Source organism: Lynx rufus, unplaced genomic scaffold (assembly GCF_022079265.1).
Source record: "Lynx rufus isolate CCGP_SWC_20201006 ecotype Redwood Valley unplaced genomic scaffold, mLynRuf1.p SCAF_45, whole genome shotgun sequence".
NCBI classification, from domain to species: domain Eukaryota; kingdom Metazoa; phylum Chordata; class Mammalia; order Carnivora; family Felidae; genus Lynx; species Lynx rufus.
In genome coordinates this window covers 1,628,337-1,647,715 of record NW_025814862.1, presented here as the reverse complement: position 1 = coordinate 1,647,715, position 19,379 = coordinate 1,628,337, and the positions used below count along the sequence as shown (strand labels likewise).

General features: G+C 48.5%; 1 protein-coding gene across 1 annotated transcript; it reads right to left on the bottom strand.

Moving 5' to 3' along the window:
• Positions 1-1,207: 1,207 nt before the first annotated feature.
• ZNF74 (zinc finger protein 74) lies at positions 1,208-17,903 on the bottom strand. Its single transcript, XM_047098272.1, has 5 exons — positions 17,701-17,903; positions 17,224-17,309; positions 5,448-5,574; positions 4,905-5,000; positions 1,208-4,179 (listed from the first exon to the last, which is right to left on the bottom strand). The coding sequence occupies exons 1-5, from the start codon at positions 17,732-17,734 to the stop codon at positions 2,522-2,524; spliced, it is 2,001 nt and encodes a 666-aa protein (XP_046954228.1). The 5' UTR covers positions 17,735-17,903; the 3' UTR covers positions 1,208-2,521.
• Positions 17,904-19,379: the final 1,476 nt, after the last annotated feature.

The window sequence follows — 19,379 nt, the reverse complement described above, 5'->3', positions numbered from 1 at the left end:
TTCAAATCATTGTCAAGACAAAAGACCAAGATTCCAAACGTGTTCAATATTCGGCCTCTTTAGTTACAGAAGGCGCCAAGTAAAGGGATAATAAGGTACCACTCGGCTGAGTCCACAGGCGCACTGCAGGGCCGCCAGCAGGCATAGTGTGCGGGGCCCCAAAGAGATTTTTTCGTTTGAAGTTCTTTTGAAATAAGGAGAAAAAATGGGTATAATGATGAATCAAGCACAGATTGTATTTGTCTTTTACAAATGCGGCTGTAAAATAGAAGTCTTCCTATTTGTCACAGAAGGGTCCATAACTGCCACAATGTGGCCTGGGGACTGCATAATGGGAGGCTGGCTTGACCACACTCTGGAGGGATGTGGTGAAGCAGCAGGCGCCCAGGAGCATCGCTGTGTTGTCACTGTGCCTGAACGAAGACCGTGTGGACACCCAGCTTTGAAAAGGGAGTCCCGTCCCTGGAGATGGCTGGGCAGGGGACATTCCTACTTGACCACTACTGCTGATGGATTTCTTCATAATGAAATGGTCTTACTTTACACACCACCAAAAACATACAAAAATGGTGATTCTTGAGGCTGTTCCTTTACCTCAAAAATTTCACTTTTAGAAATCTTTCTTAGATTTTTCTTAATGCTAAAAGAACGATAATGCAAAAAAATGCTCTAAGGGGAGCCTGGCTGGCTCAGTCAGTGGAGCATGTGACTCCTGATCTCAGGGTTGTGAGTTCAAGCCCCACAATAGCTGTAGAGATCACTTAAAAATAAAATCTTTTTTTTTCCTTAAGTTTATTTTATTTATTTATTTATTTATTTATAAATGTTTATTCATTTTTGAGAGAGAGAGAGGCAGAGCATGAGTGGGGAGGGGACAGAGAGAGAGAGAGGGAGACACAGAATCTGAGCAGGCTCCAGGCTCTGAGCTGTCAGCATACAGCCCAATGCAGGGCTTGAACCCACAAACTGTGAGATCATGACCTGAGCCGAAGTCAGATGCTTAACTGACTGAGCCACCCAGGTGCTCCTTAAGTTTATTTTGAGAGAGAGAGGGAGAGCGTGGGTGTGCACGGGGGAGGGGCAGAGAGAGAAGGAGAGACAGAATCTCAAGCAGGCTCTGTGCTGTCAGTGCAGAGCCTGATGCAGAGCTCAGTCCCACGACCGTGAGATCATGATCTGAGACAAAATCAGGAGTCAGACACTTAACTGAGCCACCTAGGCACCCCAAAAATAAAATCTTAAAAAACAAAACCAAACAAAACCCAAAAAGATGCTCTATGAAGAATAGTTTATAACTGTGAAATGATTTATAATAGTGAAAACATGGAAATAACTTCAACATCCAATAAAAGAATATTTAATAGAACATTATGCCTCCATTTAAAACACATGTAACTCCAAGGACAGTGCAGTTCCTTGGAAAAAAATTCTGCTATGCAGTAGGTGGGAAAAAAAGATTAAAGTGATATATACACTATGTTTGCAGTAACGTAAAAATCCACTCTGAAACAAGCAGAAGGTAATGTATCAAAGTGCGAAATGCAGTTTTATTAGCAATTATGGGAGTCTTTTCCTTAATTCCACATTTCCCGAAATGTGGTCATTTTGCTGCCATAATTTAAAAAGTATACTAAAAAGCATTTCATAAACTATAGCTCTCTCTATAAACATAAAGTATTATCACTGAGAAAGCAGCTTGGATTTGCTTAGGACTGTGCGGAATAAACAATTCCAGATGAACGCCGTCCACCTCTGAAGACAGCAGGGGGACAGGTCCCCTCAGAGGGGCTCCTCCCACAGGGCTGAACTGGTGAGCAGAGGGAGGCCCTGCGGGCAGACTGGCCAGCCTGGGTGAAGGCGTGCTTCTAGACACATCTATCCCCAACACCACACCCTGGATGAACGCCGGGCACCCGCCTGTGTGCTCACCATTTCCCACCAGGACGAAGCTGGTGTGTCAGGACCTGGCTACGCTAATGCTGGGCTTCTGAGACGGAGGTGCTGTCACCAGCAGTAGAGCTGCTTCAATGAAGCCAGGCCGGGAAATTTGCCTTTTCCCAAACCCCCACCAGTGAAGATTATTCTCCTCTCCCAGAACAGAATAATGTTCACTTGGAAAGAATAGCGTTCATACTTACTCTGTTTCTATTATTACCATTATTATTATTCTAAACATAACAGCATACAAAGGAAATTCCTGATCGAAATCATGCCAGGAGCCGGTCCCGAGGACACAATGATCAATATACCTTGTTTTTGTCCTCAGGTAAGACCTACTCCCCAGGTTGGTGACTTGCAAGCCCAAGGAAAGCAGGACGACGGGACATCCTCAAATGGCCCTCACGTCTTCCCTCCTATAGGGCAGCCCTTCCCAGGGTGGTGCCGACCGCTCAGAGAGGTGTCCCAGCGCGTGGGGAGATGGGCACAGGCGGCAGGGCCAGTCTTGTATCTGAGGCACGTGGATCTGAGCCGCAGTGCTTTCTGGGGAAGCAGCGAGGCTGATGACAACCAGCATGCCATGCTAATTTCCAGGTTTGCTGCCCAGCGGGAAAGTCCTGCTGGCCGAGGGCTGCACCACGCACAAGAGCTCTGCCACGTCCAGGGCGTTGAGTGGGTCCACGCTGCTCACGCCCGTGCCCCCCGTGCCCAGCAGGCTGCCTGGCACGTAGTAGGTGCTCAGTAAGTGCTTGTTGAACTGAATGGCAAAGGGCTTCTCCTCGCTGTGTCGTCTCTGGTGTTCGGCAAGGTGGGCACTCCAGCCGAACATTTCCCCACACTCGTTACATCTGAACGACTTCTCCCCGGCGTGGACCTTCTGATGTTTGATGAGACAGTGATTCTGGCTGAAGGCCTTGCCGCACTCGCCGCACTTGTAGGGCTTCTCCCCGGTGTGGATGCGCTGGTGCACGATGAGGGACGAGTGGCAGCTGAAGGCCTTCCAGCAGCGGCTGCAGTCGAAGGGCTTCTCCCCGGTGTGGATGCGCTGGTGCACGATGAGGTAGGAGTGGGAGCTGAAGGCCTTGCCGCACTCATTGCACTTGAAGGGCTTCTCCCCGCTGTGGATGCGCTGGTGCACCACCAGGTACGAGTGGCAGCTGAATGCCTTGCCGCACGCGCCACACTTGAAGGGCTTCTCCCCCGTGTGGATGCGCTGGTGCAGCGTGAGGCGCGAGCGGCTGTTGAAGGCCTTGTCGCAGTCACCGCATTTGAACGGCTTGTCCCCGTTGTGGATCTTCTCGTGCACAGTCAGGGACGAGTGGCAGGTGAAGGCCTTCCCACACGCGCTGCACTTGTAGGGCTTCTCGCCCGTGTGGATGCGCTGGTGGCGCGTCAGGTGCGTCCTCTGGTTGAAAGCCTTCCCGCACGCGCCACACTGGTAGGGCTTCTCGCCTGTGTGCACGCGCAAGTGCATGTTGAGCAGCGAGCTGCAGCTGAAGGCCTTCTCGCAGGCGCTGCACTTGTAGGGCCGCTCGCCTGTGTGGATCCTGTGATGCACGTTCAGCGATGAGTGGCAGCTGAAGGCCTTGCCGCACTCGCCGCAGAAGAAGGGCTTCTCGCCGGTGTGGATGCGCTGATGCTCGATGAGGTTGGTGCTCCAGGTGAAGGCCTTGCCGCACTCGTGGCATTTGTAGGCTTTCTCTCGGGCGTGCCACCGCCGGTGCAGGGTCAAGGACGAGCTCTGGCGGAAGGCTTTTCCGCATTCGCCGCACACGAAGAGGCCATCCCCAGAGGCCGCCACCCGCCTCCTGCTTGGGGCCAGATGTTCACCGTGATCACCGGACTTGCACGGGCCTCTCCCTGCGCCTGCCCTCCGGTGCTTCGTGGCCGCCTCACCAGACCGGAAGCCCTCGGTGGACCCATCAGGAGGGTCTTCAGGAATGTTCTGGGGGGTGAAGAGGGTACGCCCAGAGGGGAAATCCTTCTCAGACACCTCATGGCCCTGCTGGTGCCTCTCCAGGGAAATGTCCCGGCAGCTGGTGGGCGCTGGCCTCTGCAGTGTGGCCTCACCCCTCACCAGAGAGGCTGCCGGACGCTCTCGGGCCCATCCATTGCCCAGACCGGGGCTGTGGATGCTAGACTTCACCAGTGGCTCAGTGATGGGCTCCTGGTAAGGCTCTTCCTTGTGAACACCCTGTCGTTGACACGACTCGTCCTTCACCTCATGCCCAGGCTCCCCTTCTGTAAGAAACAGAAAATGCAATCTTCCATAAGCACGCGGAGAGCTGGCACTAGAACTCAGGCTGTGGTCTGCCGGGGGTTCAGGTGAGCACAGAGAAGAGAGGGGAGGCCAACAGCCAGAGCACGCCAAGGCTTGGGGCATGCATCTCGGGTGAGATGGGTGCAAGCCCACAAGAGACGGGGCAGAGGAAGATGGAGATGGGAAATTCCAAATAGAGCCAGGGACCCAGGAAAGGGGCAGGGCTCATGGGGTCTGGCGGTTGGACATGATTCACTTATCGAAACGACTGCTGTGTGTACGTACATCTCTGATGTATGTACATCTCTTTAAGAGCTAAATCAGTCTCCTGTCAGCCTCACATGCCAGGGGGATGATCTCCATTGGAGCCACCTCTGCGAACCTTGATCCCCCTCCCTTCCCAACCCAAGGCTGACTCTGCCTTCTTCTCGGTGAGTGAAGCCTTGGTTCCACACACTCCCTGCCCCCTGTCCATTTGCCACTTGTTGAATGTTTCCAGAGATGTGGACATTATTTCTGTCTCTCGCCAGTAGAAGGCAGAGGTTTTTGCCTGTTTTGCTTACCACTGAATTTCCAGCACAGTTGCCCACACACAGTTGGTGTTCAACGTATGTGTTGAAGGAAGGAAGCAGGACCACACGGGGGCGGGGGTGTGAGCACTGAGAGGCAAGGGTCTGTATATCCTTCCATTGTGTTCCCTGCTCACCTGGCCAAGCCCCTCCAGGGGCTTCTCTGGGCATCCACCACGGCTCCTCACCTCGTTCCAAGTGGGAGATCACATCTGGCTTGCAGACTGGGGGTCCTGTTTGTAGGGAGGAAGTGGTGTGTGTGGTTCTGAGTGCTGTGGCTCCCCACAGCAGGACAGCGCCAGGAAACAGCCCAGCCCAGCACTAAGAGGTGTGCGCCATCCCCGGGGACGGGGGTCTCACATGCAGAACCTCAAATGAAGCATGTACTCTGAGGACCCCGTGGGTACTAATGTTCCCCTCTGTATCTCCCTTGGAAAGCTCCAGGGCAGGCTGGGCTCCCAGGCCCCTGTCCATCTCCTCCCTCTCTTCTGGCCCCAACCCTGGGACGAGCCCTACCTCCAGGCAAGGATGTTGGCAGTTACCATGCACTGCCCAGGCCCAGCATCAGTGCAGAGACCACATCTCCTGCATCTGGGCCTGGCACCGAAGGGAGGCTTGGGAATACCTATTGGCATGGCAGAATGCCCAGACTGCAGGCTGAGCTTGAGGAGCTATCTTACCCAGGGCAAGAAGGTTCTGGTAGTTCTCCAGCATCACGTCACGGTACAAGGCCCTCTGAGGGGAGTCTAGCTGGCCCCACTCCTCCTGTGTGAAGTCCACAGCCACATCCTTGAAAGTCACCGATTCCTGGAATGACACACACATTCTCATTCACTCAGGACAGGAGTGATTCAGACTGTGTTCATGGCTCCGAGGGAGCCACATGTCGACTCAGGACCTTAGGAATGAAGGGTTAACCTTGGGTGACCTTCTCCTGAGTATGGAAGGTTGTGCTGTAGATGCCATCTATCTACAGCCCAACATACACAACACGTCTGAACCAGGAATGGCCATGCAGACCCTGGCCTTCTGGACTGGGAGGGCCAAGCTAACTGGCCAGCCCTGGTGCAGGTGCCTCAGTGGGCTGGAGGCTGCTGTAAGTTCTGGGTAAGATGCTATGCTTCCCAGGCTTAAGAATGTCAAGCTTAAGAACTTGAAAGACTAGTACAAAGAACCCAGAAGCCCTATTCAAATCTCACCATTGCAAAAGGACCCTACTTTGGGCAGGAAGCCATTATTACACCCTAAGGAAGTAAACTCTACTTATCAGCACAGGCCCAAAGGACCAAGGGAGCCACTTTGTGTTCTGCCTGCCTGCCTCCCACACCTTCCCACCAGACCCCTGTTCCCCTGCCCTCCCTCAGCTCATGTCCTGACCTGTTCCCACTCTCCCCAACAGTGGTCACTGACACGTGCAGGCACTCCTGTTCTAGAACCCCAGGCTCCTCTGCTGCCTGGGGCTCCTCACCGGCTCTGGAGCCTCCAGGCTGGCATCCCCAATGTTCCTCTAGCTCTTCACGCTCCAATTCCACTCTGCATCCCCCTTGATAGCAGCATATAAGCTCTCCAGGCCCATCAGGGCGCTGACCTAAGGTGGCAAGGGTGTGTCTTTCTTCAAAGACATGGGTACTGTGGGATCTTGGCTTAAATCATAGACAGGGCATTACATTAGACATAACAATGAAGAACAAACCAAGCAGGGGAGGCCTGGCTCCCATCTTGTAAGTGTTTGCTGGGAGTGACTGGCATGCAACCAAGCTCCCAGGGGTCATCAGGTTTCTCTGGAAACCCTGGACCTGCATCAGCACCCATGGTCAGGCACCGTGGTGCACAATGTCAGGCCCTGAGATGAGGCCCTCTGCCTACCAGGAGGTCAGGAAGAGTGGGGGCATCCTTAGGGACCACCAGAGCTTTGACCAACAGCTCTAAAAGTGGCTTATGCTTGGGGTGCCTGGGTGGCTCAGTCGGTTAAGCCTCTGACTTCGGCTCAGGTCATGATCTCACGGTCTATGAGTTTGAGCCCTGCTTTGGGCCCTGTGCTGTCAGTACAGAGCATGGAGCCTACTTTGGATTCTGTGTCTCCCTTTCTCTGCCCCTCGTCCATTCATGCTCTCTCAAAAAATGAATAAATGTTAAAAAAATTAAAAAAAAAAGTGGTTTATACTTTTAGACAGTTTTCACCATTGCTGTGGACAGAACTGTGTCCACCTGAAATCATATGTGGACACCCTCACTTCCAACATGACTGTATTTGGAGCCAGGGTCTCTTTAGTAGGTATCCGAGGTTACAAGGGGCCATAAGGGTGGGCCCTGATCTGACAAGCTTGGTGGCTGCATTTGAAGAGGACAAGAGATCTCTCTCCCTGCTGCGCATCCCGAGAAGCAAGAGCCAGGAAGAGAGCCTCAGCAAACCGGACCCTGCTGGCACCCTGATCTCAGACTTGCCGCCTCCAGAACTGTGTGAAAATACATTTCTGTTGTTTAAGCCGCCAAGTCAGTGGTATTTTGTTACGGCAGCCCGACCGCAGACAAACACCAACATAACGCAGTAGGAAAGATAAAGCCACTCTTTATAATACACACAAAATGCAAGTCTCGGTGGGACAAGGATCTAAATGTGGGCGCTGCTGGGAGATAGTTCCCTAAATCCCTGGCTAGCATGACAGGAAACCCAGAAACCAGGAGGGGGCGATTTACATTTCTTCCATGAAAGTTTACATTTTCTGCATGCAACACTGGCAAATCACTAAGAAGAAAGAAAAAAGAAAATGGGCATAGGGTTTAAGCAGACAATTCACAGAACACTGACAAATGACTAATAAGCACATGAGGTGATGCTCAGCTACACTAGATACACAGAAATGATTAATAAAATACCATTTCACACACAGCAGAGAGGCACAATGTTTAAAGCCTGAAAGTAAGTAGTGGGGGCTGGTCCGTGGGGAAACAGATGGTCTTACACCATTGGATAGGTATCAGGGGGACATCCATTTTGAAGGGCAAAACCTGCTCCACTTTCTCTAGTGAAGCCGAGAGTGTGTGTTCCCTGTGCCTCAGAAGTTCACTCTGAGATTCCTATCCAGCCCGAGTAACTGAGAAAACACTGGAAACATGCTGAACGCCCATCAACCGGTAGGGATGAATATACCACAGAAAACTGTGCAGCACTGAAAATGAACACGGTGGAGTAACTCGTCCTGTGGGGAGCTCTTCAGAGCAGTGTGGTGGGCACAAAAGGAGGCTGAGGGAAACCATGCCCGGTGTGATGCCTGACACGGTACCGTCTAGAACCACACACGGCACCGCGTGGAGTTTACAGACACTCAGATGTGCATCTAGCTCTACTGTCTGGCAGATGAGAGCACAGGCTCTAAGCCCAATGGCCTGGGTGGGCTACCCACTCTTGCCCTTCCTGGCTCTATGAATTGGGGGTGCCTCAGTTTCCTTGTCTGTTAACAGTACCTATGTCATTAATCACAGAGAGGACTGAATGAATTACTACTGTGTGCGAAGCACACACTCGAGTGCCTGGCAGATGGCAGATGGCAGGTGCCCTTTGGTGTTTGCCGTTCGTTACCATCCTCTGATACTGTCACAGACTGAGGAGGGCAGGGGAAGAAGAAGATGGGGGGCCAAGAAGGATGCAAAAAAAACCTCTTGCCTTTACCTGCAATATTTTACTTTTTTAAAGGATATGGAACAGGGGTGCCTGGGTGGCGCAGTCGGTTAAGCGTCCGGCTTCAGCCAGGTCATGATCTTGCGGTCCGGGAGTTCGAGCCCCGCGTCGGGCTCTGGGCTGATGGCTCAGAGCCTGGAGCCTGTTTCCGATTCTGTGTCTCCCTCTCTCTCTGCCCCTCCCCTGTTCATGCTCTGTCTCTCTCTGTCCCAAAAATAAATAAACGTTAAAGGATTTGGAACAAATATGACACAATTTAGTCATTAATTTTGCAAAGTAGGTACACAGAGGGTTGTTATTACTCTGCTTAAAGGTTTCAAAATTTGAAAAATAAGAAAAAGCCATTCAAGGAGGAAGACTGCACATTTCCAATGGACATATAAAAAGAGTAATGATTTTTTTTTTTTTTGGTCAGGAAAACGTAGATTGAAACAAAATAACGTAACACTTTTTACCTATCAGGGGAGCACTAATTAAAACCTGGCATCCTGGCAATGAGGAAGCATTTTTGGTGGGAGTGGGAATTGTTCTACTCTTCTGGGTATTCACACTGTAGAAATAAAGTTTCTGCACATAAGGAAGCAAATGCAAGGCTGAGTATTGCCAGCACTGTACTTACCAGAAACCAACCAACCAAGGCATCAGGATGGTTGACTAAATTAGGGTAGGCGCCTACAGGCAGACCACGGAAAATAATGCAGCTATCCAAAGGTATGCGTTGTACATTATGCTAAGTGAAGGAAGCCAAAAAAGGCCACATATGGTATGATCCCACTTATATGAAATGCCCAGAATAAGCAAATACAGAGAGACGAAAAGCAAATTAGTGGTTGCTGAGGGCTAGAGTGATAGCTAATGGATATAGGGTTTCTTTTGGGGGTGATAGAAATGTTCTAAAACTGACTATGGTTGACGGTTGCACTGCCTTGTGAATACACTCAAAACCACTGAATTGTACCCTTGAAAAGGACGGATTTTATGGTATGTGAATTATACGTCCATAAAAACAAAGGGAAGCACTGGAATGTGTACAGTCTGATCCCATTTTTTTTTTTTTAATTTTTTTTTTCAACGTTTATTTATTTTTGGGACAGAGAGAGACAGAGTATGAACGGGGGAGGGGCAGAGAGAGAGGGAGACACAGAATCGGAAACAGGCTCCAGGCTCTGAGCCATCAGCCCAGAGCCCGACGCGGGGCTCGAACTCACGGACCGCGAGATCGTGACCTGGCTGAAGTCGGACGCTTAACCGACTGCGCCACCCAGGCGCCCCTCTGATCCCATTTTTAAAACAATATGGTTAAGCCCCATGTCTACGTATGCTGGAAGCTGCTCATGTGAACAAGGAAAGAGATGTGGAAGAATAAGTATCAAAACTGAGGACACTGGCTGTCTTAAGGAAATGTGATTGTAGGTACAGGGAAAGGAGAAGATTATTAACTTTGTTACACAGCAAATATTGGTTTTGTAAATTAAAAAAAAATTACTTTTCAAAGAAGAAGGAAAAGCAAAGCAGGGCAGGGATTAGCAGTATGATTTTGGTCTGGCCACCCAGTTTCCTTGAGCCTGTTTTCCTGCAGCTAGGGAAAAGACTGGGAGCAGTGGGGCCTCCTGTGGTTGAAGAGAAAATAAAGCAGCGTGAAAGTATCCCAGTCTCAGGTACCAAGGAAAGGACGCAGCATCTGTCAGTCCCCGCTAGGCCATCTCCGGCCTCTCTGGCTGGGCACACCAAGAGGCTGGAGACCCTGCCCTGGCTCTATGAGAAGAGAACAAACAGCAGTACGTGCCGCGTCCAGAATCGTGTCAGGGATGTCTCCTGTCTCAAGCATTAGAGAAGGGGCAGGCCACAGCAGAGCACGCTGGCGCCCAGAAATGGGGTGAGTTAGGCTCCGGCTGGGCGCGTATCCTGATACTTCACACTCACGGAGCTCTGTCGTCGTGGATGAGGAGCAGTGGGAGGTGCCGCTGTGGCCAGAGGATGAAGACACGTGCTCTGAGGTGCTGATGCCTGTGTTCTGCAGCAGGATGGACAGAGGGAAGGCGGGAGAGAGGGACGAGAACAGATTCTGCGTGTGGGCTGGCAGAGTGAAGAAGAAGCAGCCTGGTAAAAACTGCGTTTCATGTTCTGCTTCCAGACACAAAAAAGTAACAAGGACCAGGTTTGCCCTGTTCCCTCAGACAACTGCTAAACTGGGCAAAATGTATGAAACAATGATTGAATTCAAGACACTAGACGAGTTGCAGCTCAAAACAGACCTCTGACAGAAGGGAAACAAAATGAGCCCCACAGCCACCCGATCCTCCCACCTGGAAGCAGTTTCCAGACTATAGTGTGGGGAGTGGTGACCCAGACAGAACCTGTGGTCTCACCAACTTGAAGGAGAACAGAGTTTAGGGTGTCCAGGTGATTAAAATTTCTAGGGCTACATGCCAGAGCAGAGGACCCAGAACTCTGGATCCACTTGAGACTGACTGAGGACCAACAGGCATGTGCCTGGGAGGAAACAACCCCAAACCAGGAAAAGAAACACCAGAAAGAAGTAGGTAGAACAATTATTAAAACTCACACAAGGTTGGGGGTAGTTTATGGTCTCACCAGCCAGAGTGGAATGCCCTCCTGCTGAATGGGCACTGAGAAGAGTCCATAGAAGAGAAGAGCTTCAGTGGTCTGACAAAATTAGCGCAAGACTAAAGCCTTCTCTGGCTCCACCTCAACAAAACCTAAAGAGCAAGCCTTGAAAGATCCAACTAATACTAAGCAATGCCCACCCAGAACAAATTCCAGAAATATTTAAGAATTCCAAAAAAAAGCCAACACTCAACAAAGTCAAATTCACTCTAGCATCTAGTAAAGCAACTAAAAGGAAAAAATAAGTTAACAAAATCAGAGAAATTAAGAGTATACTAAAATAGTATTTGTTTACCTCATAAGAACGCATAAAGGAGAAACAAACAAAAAAGACACAAGACCTATAGAAAACAAATAACAAAATGGCAGATGTAAATCCAGTCATAGCCATAATTATATTAAATATGAATGGTCTTTGGGGCACCTGGGTGGCTCAGTCGGTTGAGCGTCCGACTTCGGCTCAGGTCATGATCTCACAGTTCGTGAGTTCGAGCCCCGCGTTGGGCTCTGTGCTGACAGCTCAGAGCCTGGAGCCTGCTTCAGATTCTGTGTCTCCCTCTCTCTGACCCTCCCCCGTTCATGCTCTGTCTCTGTCTCAAAAATAAATAAACATTAAAAAAAATTAAAAAAAGGGGCGCCTGGGTGGCGCAGTCGGTTAAGCGTCCGACTTCAGCCAGGTCACGATCTCACGGTCCGGGAGTTCGAGCCCCGCGTCAGCCTCTGGGCTGATGGCTCAGAGCCTGGAGCCTGTTTCCGATTCTGTGTCTCCCTCTCTCTCTGCCCCTCCCCCGTTCATGCTCTGTCTCTCTCTGTCCCAAAAATAAATAAACGTTGAAAAAAAATAAAAAAAAAAATTAAAAAAAAAAATTAAAAAAAAAGAAATGTGAATGGTCTTAGGGTGCTTGGGTGGCTCATTCAGTTGTGTCTAACTCTTAATTTCAGCTCAGGTCATGATCTCATGGTTCGTGAAACTGAGCCACCACTCTGCACTGCAGGTGTGGAGCCTCCTTGGGATTCTCTCTCTCCTTCTCTCTCTGCCCTTCCCCTGCTTGCATATACACACTCTTTTCCTCTCAAAATAAATAAATAAACTTAAAGTAAACAAATGAATAAATGTGAATGGTCTTAATACTCCAATTGAAAATTAAAGATTGTCAAATCGAATTAAAAAATTAAGACCCGGGGCGCCTGGGTGGCGCAGTCGGTTAAGCGTCCGACTTCAGCCAGGTCACGATCTCGCGGTCCGTGAGTTCGAGCCCCGCGTCAGGCTCTGGGCTGATGGCTCAGAGCCTGGAGCCTGTTTCCGATTCTGTGTCTCCCTCTCTCTCTGCCCCTCCCCCGTTCATGCTCTGTCTCTCTCTGTCCCAAAAATAAATAAACGTTGAAAAAAAAATTTTTTTTTAAAATAAAAAAAAAAAAATAAATAAATAAATAAATAAATAAAAAATTAAGACCCAACTATATGTCAGCCACAGAAACCCACTTTAAAAACGAAGACAAGGGCACGTGGGTGGCTTAGTCGGCTAAATGTCCGACTCTTGATTTCAGGTCAGGTCATGATTTCACGGTTCGGTTGGTGAGATCATACCCCGTGTTGGGCTTTATGCTGACAGTGTGGAGCCTGCTTGGGATTCTCTCTCCCTCTCTTTCTGCCCCTTCCTGGCTTGTGCATGATCCTTCTCTCTCAAAATAAATAAATAAACATTAAAAAAACAAAGACAAATACACCACACATACACAATAAATAAAAATAAACATCAAGTAAGAAAAAAAGAAAAACAAAGACAAAGGTAGTTTAAAAGTAGAAGAATGGGAAAAGATATATCCTGCAAATACTAATCAAAAGAAAGCTGAAGTGGCTACATTAACATTAGACAAAGCAGATTTCAGAGCAAAGGACATCATCAGAGATAAAGAGAGATGTTACATAATAATCACTATGCGATTATGTAATGGTCATCATCACAACAGCAATTCATTAAAAGCTCACAACATTATAGATGTACCAAAAAAGCTTCAAAATACATAAAGCAAAAACCTGATAGAACTGAAAAGACAAATCCACAATTATACTTGGTAATTTCAACAATAATCTCTCTCAATAATTGATAGAACACATAAGCAAAAAATATGTAAGGACATAAAACAATTGATTAACACATCATTCAACTTAATTAACATTCACATAACACTCTAGCTGACAAAAGCAGAACACACATTCTTTTCAAGTGCATATAGAACATTTATCATGGTAAACCACATTCTGAGCAATAAAATAAATCTTAGTAAATTTGAAAAAATTCAAATCATACAAAAGTTTTCTCTAACTACAACAGAATTAAACTAGAAATCAATAATAGAAAGATATCTGGAAGATCTCTAAATATTGGGAAATTAAACAACACATTCCTAAATACCACATGGTTGAAGAAGAAATCACAATGGAAACTGGAACTATTTTGAACTGAATACAAATGAAAATACAACATAAAGTTTGTGGGATGTAGCTAAGGTAGTGCTAAGAGGGAAATTTATAGCATCGGATGGTATATGAGAAAAGAAGGAAGGTGCCAAATCAATATCTGAGTTTCAACTTTAAGAAACCAAAATAAGTAGGGGCACCTGGGTGGCTCGGTCGGTTAAGCAACTGACTTTGGCTCAGGTCATGATCTCATGGTTCGTGAGTTCGAGCCCCACATCGGGCTCTGTACAGACAGCTCAGAGCCTGGAGCCTGCTTCAGATTCTGTGTCTCCCTCTCTCTCTGCCCCTCCCCCATTCACTCTCTGTCTCTGTTTCTCTCTCTCAAAAATAAATAAATATTTTTTTTTAAATTTAAAAAAAAGAAACCAAAATAAGTAAAGGAAGGAAATAATATGGATCTAAAATCAATGAAATAGGAAACAGAAATTCAATAGAGAAAATCAAATCAAAAGATGGCTCTTGGAAATGATCGATAAAATTGATAATTAAACATATATTTACTATTTGACTCAGCAATTCCACTTAGGTATTTATTCTAGAGAATTTAAAACAATTTATTCTAGAGAATTTAAAACAGAGTACAAATATCTATATTTGTACTCAAATATTGATAGCAGGTTTACTTGTAATAGCCAAAACTTGGAAACAACCTAATATCCCTCAGCTAGTAGATGGATGAACAAATTGTAAATATCCATACAGTCTTTTGGGCTGAATTGTGACCCCTCCAAATTCACATGTTGAAGTCCCAGCCCCTAGTACCTCAGAAAAATGACCATGCTTGGAGAGAGGGTCCTTAAAGAGATAATAAAGGCAAAATGAGGTCATTATAGTGAGCCACCATCCAATAGGACTGGTGTCCTGATAATAAAATGAACTTTGGACCCAGACATGTACAGAGAAAGACCATGTGAAGTCACTGGGAGAAGGTACCTTTACAAACCAAGAAGAGCAGCTTCAGAAGAAACCAATCCTGCTGAAATCTGGATCTTGAACATCCAGAACTGAGACAATAAATTTGTTGTTTAAGCCATCTGTAGCACTTTGCTATGGCAGCCCTTGTAAACTAATACAAATGGTATATTACTTAGCAATAAAAAGGAACAAACTATTGATTCACATAACGATATGAACTCAAAGCATTACGCTAAATGAAATTAGAAACTAAAAACTATGTGGGGCACCCAGCTGGCTCAGTTGGCGGACCCAACTCTTGATCTCAGGGTTATGGGTTTGAGCCCCATGTTGGGTATAGAAATTACTTAAAAATAAAATATTTAGGGACGCCTGGGTGGCTCAGTTGGTTGAGCGTCCAACTCTTGGTTTTGGCTCAGGTCATGATCCCAGGGTCATGGGACTGCAACCCACGTTGGGCTCCGTGCTGAGAGTGGAGCCTGCTTAAGATTTCTCTCTGTTCCCCTCTACCTACTCACGGGTCTCCCTCTTAAAAAAAAATAAAATAAAATCTTTAAAAAACAAAACTAGGGGCGCTAGGGTGGCTCAGTTGGTTAAGAGTCCAACTTCAGCTGTCATGATCTCACGGTTCATGGGTTCAAGCCCTGTATTGGGCTCTGTGCTGACAACTCAGAGCCTGGAGCCTGCTTCGGATTCTTTGTCTCCCTCTCCCTCTTCCCTCACTCATGCTCTCTGTTTCTCTCTCAAAAATAAATAAACATTAAAAAAATCTTTTTAAAAAGAAACCAAACACTACATACTATGTATTTCCATACACAATTCTTAAAAAATGCAAAACTGTGGCTGCCACAGGATTGGGGGAGAGGACTGACTGTAAAGGGGTATGAAGGAACTTTCTGGGTGATGGAAATGTTCTATGTTATGATTGTGGTGCTGGTTACATTTAACAAAACTCATCAAATCCTGTACTTAAAATTGGAGAACTTTATATAAATTATACCTCAATAAATGTGATTCAGAAAACCCACTGGATTTCATGGAGATGAGAAAGTGGGGGTGAGGACACGTGCTGAGAACATGCCCATAACTGAGGCAGGCAGAGATGAAGCATAATGGTCATGGCATTAGCAGAAGAAAGGAGAAACATAGGCAGAAACAAGCTCCAGAGACAACAGAATGTGGTGTTGGAGAAAGGGGGCTATCAGAGGCTACAAGGCTTCTGTGTGAGGGTGTCAAAAGGCAAGGGCAAGATAGGATCTGAGCCTTGTGAAGGCCCATCAGGGGGTATTCCCAACCCACTGGGAGAAGCCCATGTCCGGTGTGCATTCATTCTGTAGAATAGGAAACAAATCCCAGGGGGAAGGTGTGGGAATCAAATGTGTGGTACTGAAACTGGCAAGGAAGTCAGAAAAGACTGTGGGGGTGGGGAGGATGTCCCAGGAGAGCAAAACACTTGACTGTGAGTCTGAGTGGGACTGCTGGGAGAGAAGAGTACTCAGGAGAGGAGGACCAGTTACTCAAGGATCTAACAAGCTGATCCTTTAGGAATAACACCTATGAACAAGAAAGGTACTACCTTGAGGGAGTCACTCACAAGTGCATGCACACTTCCTATTGAACCATTCGAAGGTAAGTTGCAAACATCATATCTTACCCCACATGCTTCACCTTGTATATTCTAAGGATACTCTCTTACCCAATCACAGTGTTATCATCACACCCAAGAAATTTAATGTTGATACTATATGATCTAAGATAAATCCATTTTCAAATGTCCTCAATTGTCCCAAACTTCCTTTGATTGAATTTTTTGGATCTCTGACCCATCAAAGATCACATACAGCATTTGACAGTCATTTCAATCTTGAGCGTTTTATAGAACAAAAGAGCATTCTAACACATTACAGAAGCTAGGCACATCTCATAATATGGTTTTTATAGTTACTTCTATTTTTTTGTAATCAGACCCCTTTCAAGTGGGAGGTTAACAGAATCACAAAACCCTAAAAAAGTCAAAGGACCCTCCATCCTCCAGCCCTTCTCACTACTGAACACTCTCTTTATCAACTGTACCCTTTTAAATACTGTGAAGGATGGGGGTGGTTTAGGTGGTAGAACAAAATGAGAAACAAAACCCAAAGTCTGTGAAAGGAGGGATTTGGGCCCTACTTAGCTGCAGAAGTGGCCCCAGGGCCAATTCCTCGCTGAGCTCCCAAATCTGCTAAAACTCCAGGTTTTTCCTTGACAACCCCATTTCAGGGTCCGTACAGTGGAAATGCAGACAGGGACGCACCCCCTTACCAACACTCTTACCCTGGTGCTGCAATGCAGCCTTTCCTTCAACTGTTCCACACCCCCCTACCTGATTCCATCCCAGAAAATTCTCCCCAAGGAGGGCCATCCCCCAGGTCTGCATGTGAAGGTGACTGAAGTGATTGGGTGAGCTGTCATCTATGTGCTTAGGTTCCACTAAAACCACTCCTCTGAGCTCCTGCTATAATGCTGGGCAAATGACCCACCCACTGGGCTGAATCAGGCTGGAAGGGACACTCATTTCAAGGACACACTTGGACTCTTCTACCAGAGCTGTTCCCTTGCCCAGAGCTTCCTAAGGACGGGAGAGCAGGCACCCCAGATTGGGAGAGGGAGAGAGGTGGTCCTTGAATGACTTGAAGATCCTGGGCAGAAGAAAAGTGCCAACCCCCTTTATACAGAGCGAGATGTTCAGAAGGAAAAAAAGACAACTACTCACCTCGGACCTGGCTTCCAGGAGACCCTGACCCAATTTATCCTCTGGATTCTTTCTGAGGGTAAGAGCAGGCTCCTGAGAGGGCAGAGCTGAGGAGGAGAAATGAGTCAAAGGGGCTGTTCTGCCCATAGCCACCAGGCGCATGGCTGAACTAAATAGAGCCCACTCCACCCCTGGCATGGGGGAGGATCAGAGAGAAGTCAGGAACAGCCCATATAGATGGGGTAGGGAGGGAGCCCTAATATCCAACACAATCCGATAGGCATCAGGGATTAATTCTGCCAGTGTCTCAGGCACTCCAATCAAGAAGGAAGAATACTGCCATTCCCTTCCTCTTCAGCATGCTTGAGACGTGGAAGTAAACGGGTGCGCACGGTGGCCTGACTCTGCTAGGTGCTTCTGGGAAACTAGGCTGACATCTCTGGGTGTCAGTCTCAAGCGCAAGGCCACAGACCCAGTGACTAGAAGAGTCAACTGTACCTGTCTCCTGGGGCTTCGGGGCAGGGGTCTCCATGGCGCCCCTCGGCAGTGTTCCCCGGAGGCGTGGGCAGCTCTGCAGCCTCCTGGGCCCCAGGCCAGGCCCAGAGGCGCGGGGCCTGCTCCTGGGGCTCAGGGACAGCCTGCAGGGGAGCCCCGTGGGGTTGCACGCGCACTCCCTGCTGCACGGTCACGCACGCGGAGACTCCTGAGTTCCCCTCAAGGTCGGGGTCAAGCTGGCTCGGCAAGCGCCACACACCCGAGGCTGCGCTCACGCCCCATCACCCGCGACCTGGGGCACTGCGTCGGGGGACCAGGGCCGGCCTCAAGCTCAGCCGTCCGGAGGCAGCGGGCGTAGAACGCGGCCCCTCCGCGGACTGACAGACCGACCGACGCTCGGACAGATGCGCGAGCAAGCGGGCCGGCCTCCCACAAAAGCGGACCCACGACCACAAAGGAGCAGCTCAGCGACCGCCGCGGGAAAGTACGCCTGCGCGGACCGGACGCGAACTACAACTTCCGGTAGCCTTTGCGTCGCGCTGGCGTGGACTCCATTGAGAGAATGCAGTCGGGGTCCCGGAGCTGCCTGGCACCTCGACGCGAATCGGCTTTGTAAGCACAGGCTTCTGGGAAATGTAGTTCCCAGCGCAGCAACTAAACTCTCTGGCCCCGCCCCACTCTTCCTCCCACTCTTTGCTGCATAAGGCTCTTGTGTCTCGGTGGGTGGGTGCGTGAGTGAATGAGTGGAGTGAGTGTCTCTCTCTCATTGGGGATGTGAGAGGACGGTACCCAGAAACGTGGAAATATCCTATCAGTTCGTCCATGCCTCCAGATGGCGTCGGGTGGGCTCCGACCCACATTCATTTTTGCGAATCCTCAGGCCTCTGGTCTTAGGGACCCTAGAGGTGGTGGCCTGCACCCTGGACCCCGAAGAAGGGAGAGCCCGAGCCCTGGTGGGACTGCCCACCCTTAGGAGCTTGGGAAGGAGGATCTGGGCTGTGGCACAGCTCTGGCACAGTCCCGTAACTTTATCACAGTGATGATGCCGATATTTATTGAGGACCAACAACATGCCAGGCACCTTTCTTGCCTGGAAAGAGCTTGACATGTATTTTCTGGCAGAACATTCACAACAGTTCAGTGAGGTTTGGTAAATATTATTACCTTCGTTTTAGAGATGAGGAAAATTGGGCACAGCGTGGTGGGGTAACTTGTCGCAGGTCACACAGCCAGGAGGATGAAGAGCCAGGCTTTGAACCCAGGCCGAGTAACTCCAGAAAGAAGTTTATTACCAGGTTCCTGAGAGCTAGTTTGGGGTGAGGCAGACTGGAAACTTTTCAGACCCCTACCTTGACTACAGGTAGGCTTGGCCACATACAGGGTCTCATTTGACACCAGCGAGCTGTGCTCAGTGCAGACAGTGTTCAATAGCAACCCCAGGGCAAAAGCCTGGGTGCGTGTGAGACTGTGTGTATCTGAATCTCACAAGTCTGGTTGTGAATCTGTGAGTGTGGTGGTGAGTGGTTGTTGTATTATAGGGCTGGTTATCGTGTGAGTCCTTGTGTATAGGTGAACCTGTGTATATATATTTGTGTCTCTGTGGGTCTTACAGATCTTGTTTCTTTGTATCTGTTGCACAATCACCCTATGTTCATTTTGACTCTGTGTGTTTCTTGCCTCAT